At 42.3% G+C, this 12,620-nt stretch overlaps 1 protein-coding gene across 10 annotated transcripts in view; it reads right to left on the bottom strand.

Moving 5' to 3' along the window:
• The window catches only part of aifm1 (apoptosis inducing factor mitochondrion associated 1), a 70,028-nt gene that overhangs the window by 34,427 nt on the left and 22,981 nt on the right, over nt 1-12,620 (bottom strand). For 4 of the 10 annotated variants that reach the window (XM_085995833.1, XM_085995841.1, XM_085995881.1 and 1 more), the window contains 2 exons: nt 3,410-3,547; nt 1,825-1,952 (listed from right to left, as the gene is read on the bottom strand). The exons of 2 other annotated variants lie outside the window; for them this stretch is intronic. In XM_085995833.1, coding sequence (XP_085851959.1) covers nt 1,825-1,952; nt 3,410-3,547 — 266 coding nt within the window. The remainder of the gene's footprint in view (nt 1-1,824; nt 1,953-3,409; nt 3,548-12,620) is intronic. 4 more of the 10 variants (XM_085995860.1, XM_085995870.1, XM_085995895.1 and 1 more) reach the window with 2 other exon arrangements.

Here is a 12,620-nt window from a genome sequence, read left to right as displayed (position 1 = left end):
ATCATAGACCATATCTCAAACTCAGACCCAAAATATATTTAATAAAACACAAACACACAATCTGTAAACGTTAGAACTTTTATACAAGTTAGTCAGGCGAATTACAAAGCACTAAATCAGATACTGGCCATCAAGTTCCATTATGTAACAAGTTGTTACTCATTATTATTTTTTTATAATGAACTTAGAAAACATATCTATGTTGTGCAGAACTTTCTCACAACATGAAAAAAGCTTATGAAATGATTTTGTCACCATGAGATACACATTAAAGAATTCTTCATTCCATTCCAATAGGACATGTTAGCTTAAGCTAAGCTTCAAAGTCTGTGAGAAATAGGATTCTATTTTTTTTGAAAGCTACAATTTCCAAATTTGCAGAATTTTTATGTCAAATCCAACAGTCTGATAATCCTGTTTCCACAGTACTTTTGGATGTACATATAAAAGAGGGCATATATTCAAAACAAATGAACCAGCACTCCCATTTCACTGTTTTAACAGTAGAAGTGAACCCCTTGCCCCAAACCTACACACAGCTGAACGTTGATGCTGGCTGGAAGGATCCTATGTGAAATGATCCTGGACAGTCCCCAATAGGCATGTGCCAGCAGCACATCACTATCCATCATCAGCACAGATTTCTGCCCATCAGGTTCAGTGACGACTGATGCAAGTGCAAAACTCTCATTGACGGAGTAGTGTGCTCTATTTAGGTTAGATTGAGGCACATTGGGAAAGCAGAATAAAGAAAACCACACTCTGCATCTGCTGTTCTACCCTTTATTTGGAGCACTCAAAATTGGCATTTGAGGGCTGATTTTCAGATTTCATGCTACTAGCAGGAAGCACTGCACACTTCCCACGCAAATTGAGAAGTCTCAAGTGTACTGCCCATGATTTTCTGTTCATTAATTCTGAGAATCCCAACAAACAGCGCAAACTCAGAAAATTGCCCCTTTGGTGTCGAAAGTGGAAGAAAACTCCATTCCACTGCACTAAGGATTTCTACCTTGACCAGTGCAAAGATTCACTGAAAAATAATCAATGAGCACACAATATTTCTTAGTCTTTAAAACTGAGTTCACACATTTACTTTTGTTTGTAAACAAACAGATGACCCAAAATCACGATAAAACCACCACCATCTTGTAATCCACGAGTCAAACTGATGTCATGTGACTCATCCCCTTTAATCAGTTTCTAGTTATTCACTCACCTTATTGTATGTATATTTATAAAAATTCTTCAACCATTACATCTGCTACATCTTTTGAAATAATAAAATTTTGTAAAACGTAACATTTTCCAATTTTTTTTCTGGGAATATGTATAAAATTGTAAATTAAACTAAATTTGCTATGTTAGAAATTGAGAACACAACATCCCTCACCAGGACTACTGTATATGGATTGATTTTTCCCCTACTTCTCAAGGCATACTCTACAAATAGAGTTCCACTGGTACCAGGCACCCTTCAATACTTAGCTCAAGTGGCCATTCTTTGTCTACGAACCTGAATAGACAATATCAGCCTGGTACTCGACTGTAGGGGCCATGATTCTGTCTTCAACTAACTTTCACACACATTCACTTACAGCAGGGGTCACTAATGAGCTATCTGGAGCTGGCAGTCTGGCTGACTTTCCCTGCTCTAACCCAGGGATGCTGAGATCAGTTGTAGCTCTCCTATTTCTGCCCTGCCAGAGATCAGCTAACCTAGCACAGATTGCCTTAATCAGCTAAACACCATAGGGGAAGGGGCAGCCCAGATATGCACTTAATTAGAAAGCCGTCTCATGAAGAAGTGAGGTTGTTACCCACCCTTGCTCCAGGATCTCGTGCACGGATAGATCTAGCTGCTGCAAACGATGCAGTTCCTCCACCAATCAGAAGATAAGGTGCATGTGATGGGATGTCAGGCCTAGCACTGACTGGTACAACTGCTGATGCTGTCAGAAGAGGAAAGAAAAAACTTTTACCAAATTCTGCACAGTATCTAGCAACAACAATGATGAGGGAATCATCCTATTTAACACCAGAATTAGCAGTGATCTTATTATCAGAGATCTTATCAGAACAGGAGAAGCTCACTGAAGTCAGCAACAAAGTTACCGTCAATAAAGAAAATAATTAGGAGCAGAATAAATTTCAATCTCAGAGAATGTCATTCAGGTGACAACACAGATCTAGAACTACAAAGCAGCTGCTGCTGACCACAAATGCAGTTTCTAAATGGACAAGGTAAGAGAGACAGTGTACAACATACACCTGGAGTTTATAATGCCACATCAACTGACAATACAGCTTTTCCCTTTCCTGCTAATCATGTACCATGTTGGAATCACAAAGACTGTAGGCGCTTCACACCTTTCCCAAAAAGCACATGTTTCATCAAATGTTTGCAATTACTATCTTAAAGTGCTTTTTGGGAATATGATCTTCACGTTTAAGAGCCTAACCAATTAAAAAGGGTGATGTCTTTAATACAGAAAATGCAGCACTTACTGTACTGGGTACTTTGCATTTGTTAGTTTTCACTTCTGCAGTAAGTTATTAAATATATGTATGCGTGTTCCAGAGGCTGATTGACTCTTGATGAAATCAGTTTCAAAAGAATCTTAACTAAACCAGACTTCTTACTGAATCATTTATCAAATTCTTTCTCTTGCTGTCACTTGTTTTCCCCCCAGACTACGAGCCATCTATCCCTCACACAAAGCCAATCGTTAACAACTGACATTGAACTTTCCTCTTCATCATCCCCAATATCTTTGACTTGGGTTCTTTTCCTGTAACAAATCAAACATTTAGTGCCAAACTATATTGCTTTTTAACTAATGGAATTGTCGAAATCTTTGTTGTAAATACATTTACAACAGATTATAGTTTATTTTTAATGAACTGCATAAATAACATGAAATAAAATAAGAAAAATTGAAATGTGCGATGTTACACTAGAATTGGTATAATCAAGAAAAGTATAATACAATGAATTCAAATTCACAGATCTAGAACTACAAAGCAAAAATAATTGGTTTCCTGCTATTAGTCATCTAAAAATAGGTTACCATTCTACATTCCCCCATTATTCTGAGAGCAATACAAGTGAGCATATCAACAGCTGCACCAGTAGGGCCACACGTCTTCTGTTTTCAATAAGCCACGTACCACTATAAAAATGTTACCTAGACCGTATGAAGCACTTCTCTTTTTATAGCAACGTCAATTATAAACCAATGACGATGCATGGGTATAATTTGCCTAATCTTAAGTACCAAATTTATAATCCTAAGTAATCAATGTCACTATGTTTGAATCGATTTGGTTTAACGGTTCACGAGAGAACCAAATAACATCTAAAATGCTGTATCCACTTGATGGGAAAACAATGCAAGTCAGGACCCACCTTCGACCTTATCCTTACCACTTTCATCTGTCTCTGAGAGTTGCTCAGTTTCAGATTTCTCTACTGTTACTTCCACTGAGGCCTGTTCAGGCACTTCTGTGACAACCCCTTTGGGGGCTTCAGCTGAAGAGCCAGATTCTGCAATCACAAACCATTGGACAAAATTTGCCTGATATGCAACATTTAGAGCAATTCAGTGCTATGCTACAATATGAAATATAGTCTACCAATGCAGAACAAAGCAAGAAAAGGCAATGGAAGTCAGTAAGTCAGTTCCGTTTGGGTAATTAAATCCTCACCCAGATGAAAGCATTCTCGTCTTTTAAATGTAAACAAAACCAAGATCTCATAACAGGCAAAGTTCACATCTAGAACCAAAAACAGCTTCACAAACAGCGTGAGCAAAGTCATCACTTTGCATGATCGGAATCAAAACCAAGCCATCAAAAGTGAGGATCCAAAAAGATCAAGGCAGAAAAAAAGTTCAGGTATATTTCAACATGCACGCAAATTTAATACCAGCCAAAAGCAACTTGCAGAAACTAGTCTAATCCGTTCCACTATTCAGATACCAAATACCAGAAAATTAGCATGGGAGAACAAGAGCCAAGAAACACAGAAATCGATGCACCTTCCAACTTCTATGATTTTACTTGTGCAAAAATATACAGGATCAGCTTTTCTAACACTTGACTTTTACCTGCTGTTCTCCCCTCTTGGTTTAGTTCAGTCCCATCAAGGGACTCTTAACTTTCAGCCTCCAGTTCTGAAGTATTGACACCCAAAATATTAAGCTGTCTTTTTAAGATGGTGGCAGGCTGCAGTGTATTTCTAGCATTTTCTGATTTTATTTCAGATTTCCAGCAATTGCACGTTTTCCTTTTTAATTTGTAGATGATTGCTTACATTCTTTATTTAGAAAGGTTTGCACATCGAGTCATTTTTGTAAAGGCAATTTCTTTATTGCAGGTACTTCACTTTCCTCAGAACTTGCGATAAGACCAAGGAAACCTTTATTTGCACTTCCTTAAAAATGTCATAACTCTTTGCCTTAAATGATTTCATATAATAAGATATATTGCAATGCTAGAATCATCTCTATCTTTAATAGGCATAAAAGAAAAATACTACTGGTCCCATGTAATCTTCTAATCATTCCTGTATATTAATTAGGAAACTTCAGACCACTTTATATATCTCTGCTTGGCCTTAAAGTAAGTCGTGGCAAATTCAAGTTATGTTTCTATGTAACAACCCTCTAAATTAACTTGACAATCTTTCATGACATTCAAATTACTTATTTTCTCTCAAACCTATAGAAAACAACCATCCAGAACTGTTAGCAGAAACTGGAATGAAACATAAACAATAGACCCATCCTATTTGGACTTTCAAAAGGCTTTCGATAAGGTCCCGCATAAGAGATTAGCGTGTAAAGTTAAGGGACATGGGATTGGGGGCAAGGTACTGACTTGGATAGAGAACTGGTTGGCAGACAGGAAGCAGAGTTGGAATAAATGGCTCTTTTTCCGAGTGGCAGGCAGTGAATACACACGCTGAAGATGGGCTGCTGAATTTTTAGTGTTTTTAGTGTTTAAAGTGGGGAAAAAAAGGTTCATTTCAAGTTTTAAAAGGTTTTAAAGTTAAATTTAGTTCTAGTTAAGTTAGTTTAGTTTTGTTTAGTTAAGTTTAAGTTTAGTTTAGTCTAGATTAAGTAAGGAAGGAAAAGACCACCAAAGAGACCACCAAAGGAAAAAAAAACCCAGAGGAAATTAGAAAAAAAAAGCCAAAGAAATAAAAAGAAATAAGGGAAAAAAAAAAATATACAAACCAAAGAACAGCGGCCGCACGGGGCCACAGCAGCAGCGAGGTGACTCAGCCGCATCGGGAACCGAGGCGCGGTGACTCGGCGAAGGCCGCACGGAGACGCAGCGGCAGCCGGAGCGAGGAGACTCGGGGAGGCCGCTTCGGGAAACGAGGCGAATCAGGGAGGCCGCACGGAGACGCAGCGGCAGCCGGAACGAGGTGACTCGGGGAGCCCGAGCGGCGAACGAGACACGGCCCGATCGGCGGCCGCAGTCCAGCACCCGAGCGACGACCGCAGTCCAGCACCCGAGCGACGGCCGCAGTCCAGCACCCGAGCGACGACCGCAGTCCAGCACCCGAACGGCGAACGAGGCACAGCCCGAGCGGCGGCTGGGATAGAAAGCCCGGGAAAGGCCCGAGGAGCCAGGCCCAGAGACCTCTGAGGAGAAGGGGAGCAACCAGAAGGCTTCCAGAAGCAAACCAAGACTGTGAGTACAGGGCCCAGGGAGGGAGACTGAAGCCAGGGAAAGGCCCGAGGAGCCAGGCCAAGACAGAGGCACAGAGACCTCTGAGGGGGAGGGGAACAGCCCGAAGGCACCGGGAAACAGCGGCTCACAGACCCAGACCTGAGAAGGGTGAACCCAGAAGCCGAGGCCCAGGGACCACGGGGTCGGAGAGGGGGACCGGGAAAGTTCGCGAACAGGGAGAGGGAAACACCAAACCCGGGGCCCCAGAAAAGCTTATTCGAAGATCAACAATACTTTACCAAAAATGAGCGAATCAGAAGATCCACAACAGCCCCGCCTCCAGATTCCCCCCAACACCGCAAAAAAAGCTATAAAAGCGATCAAGCATGAGCAGATGAGAGAAAAACCAGAAACACTTTTTGCTGACTGTTACAACAATGGGACAAAAAGTAACCTCATTTTCTACTCAGATCAGCCAGCGGCTTGGATCACAGCAATAAAATCACACTATACCAATGTTAAGCTAGAAAATACCGCAAATGGGTCCATAATGAAAATTAACACACCAGGAGACAGTTCAACCACGACGGTCAACGCGTACAATACCGGAACAATATTAGTGCAAGGCAACCTCGACAAATTTGCAACGGCCTTCAGGACACTGAAAAGATTAACTAAGGGGGGAAGGAACAGCCCCAGAGTGGCCCGCACTCCCCCCAACATTGACAACTTACCAGGAGAAAATCTGCCTGGTCAGGAGGTGAACGAGCCACACAGTTCAAACCAGACACTAACCCCGGGGAACCACAGCCACACGATACAACTGACAAACCCCAGCATAACTACCAGGGAGGAAGCCACACATAGTCCCCCTACCATTCCCAGCTCACCAAGAGAAGAGCAGCATAGCCAGGAAGTGAGTGAGCCTTCCAGGGCCGACCAGACACATACCCCGGGATCACACAGCCAGATACAACCAAAAGATAAATTTAATCAATTAGAGATAGAGATGGTTAAACTTAGAGAGGACTTCCTCAAAATGAATGACGATCAAAATCAGGAGAGGGAGAGACACAAGAGAGAGCTGAAGCTACTTGAGAACCAGGTGAATCTACTTAGGAATCAGGTGAAAGAGCTGCAGGAAAAAGAAGAGAGCCATAGAGGAGAGATAACACCATTAGACCAGCAACCAGAGGCTAGAGATAAGACAAGACAGAGCCGGACGGAACGGCTGCACTCCCACACGGAACAAAAGCAACAGACACACAATACAAGGGGTGCCACACAGACCGACCAGCATACTGATTCGCAATCTTCCCCCACCACCGTGGAACCACAAGCGAGCCGCTCACAAGAGGTACGCACACACCAGACACCCCAGCCCAGCACACACACTATGAGTCCAAGCGAAAGCCACCAGACAGTAAACACAAACAAGGCTGACGTCGTAATACTCAGACTCAAATGGGAAATTTCTATGGGAGAAAAAGCTATTCCCTAGAAGTAAAGTAGAAAAGATCTGGTGCCCAACAACAAACAGAGCCATGGGATGGCTGACCAAAGCCAGATTAGGCTCCCCCCAACACATAATAATACACACGGGCACAAATGACCTAAAGACCCAACAGAAAGAAGTAGCAACATCGCTCAGAGCAATGATTAGGAAGGCAAGCAGTACATTTCCAAACACTAGAATCACTGTTTCCACAATATTGCCGAGAACAGACTTCAACAACAACACAATTCATGAGATAAATGCCAGCATAGCAAGAGACTGCGAATCAAACCACAACGTACACCTGGCCCAACACCCCACCCTCGATGAGGAATGTCTTTACGACCACGTCCACATCCAAAGGCAAAGAATATCGATCTTTGCTAAAGCCCTGAAGGACGTCGCTTTTAACCGGGTCCATACCCAGGCTCCAAGAGGACCCCCCCCCGACCACCAGAGATCAGCGGGGTACATATCAGGAACACTACAAGGACCACCAACACACCAACCGAGACCAGAGAGGATCCCCATGCAAAACAACAATATCAGACCTGCACCACTCCTGTCCCACAGGGGAATAGGACCGCTCCCAGCCAGACAGAGGGAGAGATGCACAGGACGTACGCAATACCTCAGACAGAAACAATCCATTAAGAGACAATAAGCAGATGTGCAGCAGCATCTACTTCCGCCTTATGGATCAAGGACTAATTAATAGAAAGAACTGTAACCAAATTGTATTAACTTTTATAGACAACTGAAGTGATCTTTTTTTTCCCCACACTTAGACACGACAAACACGTACCACTCTTTAACCTATCATAGTAAAAGATCAAACTTAACATGAAATCCTTATATATTTCGACCTGGAATATCCAAGGTCTACGCTCTTCAGTGCGAGAAGTGAAAAGTAGGACCCCAGAGTTCATAGATGAAACTAAAGACCTAGATATTATCATTTTACAGGAAGCTTGGTATAAAGGAAAAGGACACACTGGCTGTCCCCAAGGGTACACTGAGCTAGTGGTCCCCTCCAATAAATTACCAAGTGTAACCCAAGGCAGAGACTCCGGAGGCATACTGATCTGGTTTAAAACAGAACTTAAGAATTACATCAAATTTATAAAAAAGGGCGAAAACCATATGTGGCTCAAACTTGAGAGGGAGATTATCTCAAACACCCAAGATGTTTACATTTGCGCACTTTATATCCCTCCAATCGATTCCCCGTACTTTAAAGAGGACACCTTCTCCAACATGGAGGGGGAAATTATCCAATACCAGGCCCAGGGGAACGTGTTGATCTGTGGGGACCTCAATTCAAGAACGGGCGAAGAACCAGACTTCACCAATAATCAGGGAAACAATTATGTTTTCGGGAATAACCACTTTGACATCCCTTCCCTTCCATACAGGCATAACTGCGACAAGCAGTCAAATACCAACGGAAAACAGCTACTACAGCTCTGTCGAAACCTGGGTCTGTACATTGTCAATGGTAGGTTCATAGGAGACCTCCTAGGAAGATCGACCTATTGCTCACCTCTTGGCTGCAGCACAGTAGACTATATGATTACAGACTTAGACCCATCCTCTTTCAGAGCATTCACAGTCAAACCACAAACAACACTGTCAGATCACAGTCAAATTACTATGTTCCTCAAAAAGACAGAAACAAACATAGAAACACAACCCAGTAAACTGTACAACACCAAAAAATCGTACAGATGGGCCAAAAACGACACGGAAAAATACCAGAAAACAATTAGCAATGCATCAACTCAAGCTCTCTTAGACACCTTTCTGGATAACATATACACTCACAATAAAGAAGGCGTAAACCGAGCAGTTAGTAAACTAAACAATATTTTTGATAATTTGGCAACAAATGCAAACTTGAAAGCTCGCAAGAACAAACCCAAAACAAAAAACTATGAAAAATGGTTTGACCGAGATTGCCATAACATGAGGAAAAAACTTAGAAAACTATCAAACCAAAAACACAGACATCCAGAAAACGAGGAACTACGCCTTACTTATTGTCAGACACTAACACAATACAGAAACACACTCAGAACCAAAAAAGAGCAATATATTAAGAATACACTCAGCTCCATGGAGGAATCCATTGATTCCAATTGTTTCTGGGAAAACTTGAAAACACTACACAAAAAACAACATGACGATTTGGCCATTCAAAATGGGGACACATGGGTATACCACTTTGAAAAATTATACCAGAAAAACACACTAAGACCAGAGCAACACCAAATATGCAAAAAACTGGAAAAGCTAGAAATGGCCATAAAAGATAACCAAAACCCGCTAGACGCCATAATAACAGAAAAAGAACTTCTTGAAAAACTCAAGGACCTGCGACCAGGAAAAGCCTGCGGGACAGACGGCATACTAAACGAGATGATTAAATACACAGACAACAAAATGAAACTGGCTATCCTAAAACTCTTCAACTTGGTTCTGAGTGTCGGTTATTTCCCTGATATCTGGAACAAAGGACTCATAACGCTCATATACAAAAGTGGGGACAAAATCGACCCAAACAACTATCGAGGCATCTGTGTAAACAGTAACCTGGGGAAGGTATTCTGTAGCATCATAAACAAAAGACTTATAAACTTCCTTGAGGAGCACAATGTCTTGAGTAAAAGCCAAATTGGATTCCTGCCAAACTATAGAACATCCGATCATATCTTCACCCTACAGACCCTAATTGACAAACACGTTCACCATAACAAAAGCAAAATCTACGCATGCTTTGTAGATTTCCAGAAGGCTTTCGACTCCATCTGGCATGACGGTTTATTCCTGAAACTTATCGAAAGCGGGGTAGGAGGGAAAACATATGATGTAATTAAATCAATGTATACAAACAACAAATGTGCAGTTAAAATTGGAGACAAACAAACAAAATACTTCCCACAGGGGCGGGGGGTGACGCAGGGCTCGCCAATCTCACCGACACTCTTTAATATTTACATAAATGGATTGGCAAAACTACTTGAACAATCTACAGCACCCGGCCTCACCCTATATGAATCCAAGGTTAAATTCCTCCTCTATGCAGACGACCTGGTTCTGCTGTCACCAACTAAAGAGGGGCTACAGCAGAACCTGGACCTGCTGGAGTCGTACTGCCAGACTTGGGCCCTGACAATAAATCCCCAAAAAACCAAAGTCCTTGTGTTCCAGCAAAGATCCAAACATCAGGGACCCAAAATAAATTTCACAGTAGGAACAACCAAAATTGAACAAACCACTAACTACACATACTTGGGCTTAAAAATCAGTTCTACGGGAAACTTCAAACTGGCTGTGAATGAACTGAAAGAGAAAGCAAGAAGGGCTTTCTATGCCATCAAAAAATCAATCCAAATAGAAATCCCAATTAGCATTTGGCTCAAAATTTTCAAATCAGTAATTGAACCAATTGCACTCTATGGCAGTGAGGTATGGGGACCGCTAACTCAACAAGAATTTGCAAAATGGGACAAACACCCAATTGAGATCCTACATGCAGAATTCTGTAAAAGTATCCTTCGGACTCAAAGGAAAACAGTAAACAATGCATGCAGGGCGGAACTAGGCCAATATCCATTAATAATCACTATCCAAAAAAGAGCCACCAAATTTTGGAATCACCTACAAATGAGCAATCCCCAATGCTATCACTACGACGCCCTGAAATGCCAAGAGCTGACCATAAAGAAGAATACCCTCAGTCAACTAGTCCTGGGACTCAGTGAAGTAACTACTAACAATACTAACAATAACCAGCCCCAGGACAGTGACAGGGTAACACAAAGAATTCGACCCAACACAATCGTCGCTAAGCAAAAGGAAAAATATCTGACATATTGGGCAGAAACAACAAAAACCCAAAGCAAACTCAATTGCTACTTGGCCCTAAACAGACAATACAACATAGCTGATTACCTGACCATGGTAAAGGATAACAAACTGAGAAGAACCTTGACAAGGTACAGACTTAGCGAACATAGCCTAGCGATCGAAAAAGGCAGACACAGGCAGACCAGGCTGCCAAGAGAAGACAGGGTATGCTCTCACTGTAGTCAGGAAGTAGTGGAGACAGAGATGCACTTCCTCACAGCCTGCGGAAAATATCAGGGCATCAGGGAGAATTTCTACCAAAAATTCTCACAAATATGCCCTGATTTCAGAAATCTGACTGACAACCAAAAACTCCCATTCCTACTGGGAGAGGAGAGAAGCTGTGTAACACTGGCGGCACACTATGTTACAGCTTGCCATGAACAGAGGGACAACCAGTAAACTAAGAAAATATATATAAACAATGCGAATGTATATTTATACACTCAGGGATATACCTGTTTATACACTATGAATAGAACTGCGTTTATGTGCTAAACCATAAATGTATTTTGATGCTTTGGCAACATAAGATGTAACTTATCATGCCAATAAAGTGATTTGAATTGTGAATTGTGACTCGTGGGGTACCGCAGTTATTCACTATATATTAATGATCTGGACGAGGGAACTAGATGTAATATCTCCGAGTTTGCAGACGACACAAAGCTGGGTGGGCGTGTGTGCTGTGAGGAGGATGCCGAGAAACTCCAGGATGATTTGGACAGGTTGGGAGATTGGGCAGAAGCATGGCAGATGCAATATAATGTGGATAAATGTGAGGTTATCCACTTCGGTGTCAAAAACAAGGCGGCAGATTATCTGAATGGCAATAGATTGGGAGAAGGGGAAGTGCAATGAGACCTGGTCATCCTTGTGCACCAGTCGCTGAAGGTAAGCATGCAGGTGCAGCAGGCAGTTAAGAAGGCAAATGGTATGTACAGGAACAAGGATGTCTTGCTGCAGTTGTACAGGGCCTTGGTGAGACCACATCTTGAGTATTGTGTGCAGTTTTGGTCGCCTTATCTGAGGAAGGACATTCTTGCCATGGAAGGAGTGCAGCGAAGATTCACCAGGCTGATACCTGGGATGGCAGGAATGATGTATGAGGAGCGATTGGGTCAACTGGGCTTGTTCTTGCTGGAGTTTAGAAGAATGAGAGGGGATCTCATTGAAACGTATAAAATTCTAACAGGACTAGACAGACTAGATGCAGGAAGGATGTTCCCAATGGTCGGGGAGTCCAGAACCAGGGGTCACAGTCTAAGGATAAGGATAAGGGGTAAGCCATTCAGGACAGAGATGAAGAGGAATTTCTTCACCCAGAGAGTGGTGAACCTGTGGAATTCTCTACCACAGAAGGCAGTAGAGGCCAATTCATTAAATATATTCAAGAAGGAGTTGGATATATTTCTTAAGGCTAAAGGGATCAAGGGATATGGGGAGAAAGCAGGGACAGGGTACTGAGTTTGGATGATCAGCCATGATCGCATTGAATGGCGGAGCAGGCTCGAGGGGCCGAATGGCCTACTCC

The sequence above is a fragment of the Somniosus microcephalus genome, chromosome 1 (genome assembly GCF_052327205.1).
Source record: "Somniosus microcephalus isolate GS21.2 chromosome 1, FLI_Smic_1.0, whole genome shotgun sequence".
Lineage (NCBI taxonomy): Eukaryota > Metazoa > Chordata > Chondrichthyes > Squaliformes > Somniosidae > Somniosus > Somniosus microcephalus.
The sequence above is the reverse complement of the archived record's forward strand: the minus strand, read 5'-3'. Positions and strand labels throughout refer to the sequence as shown.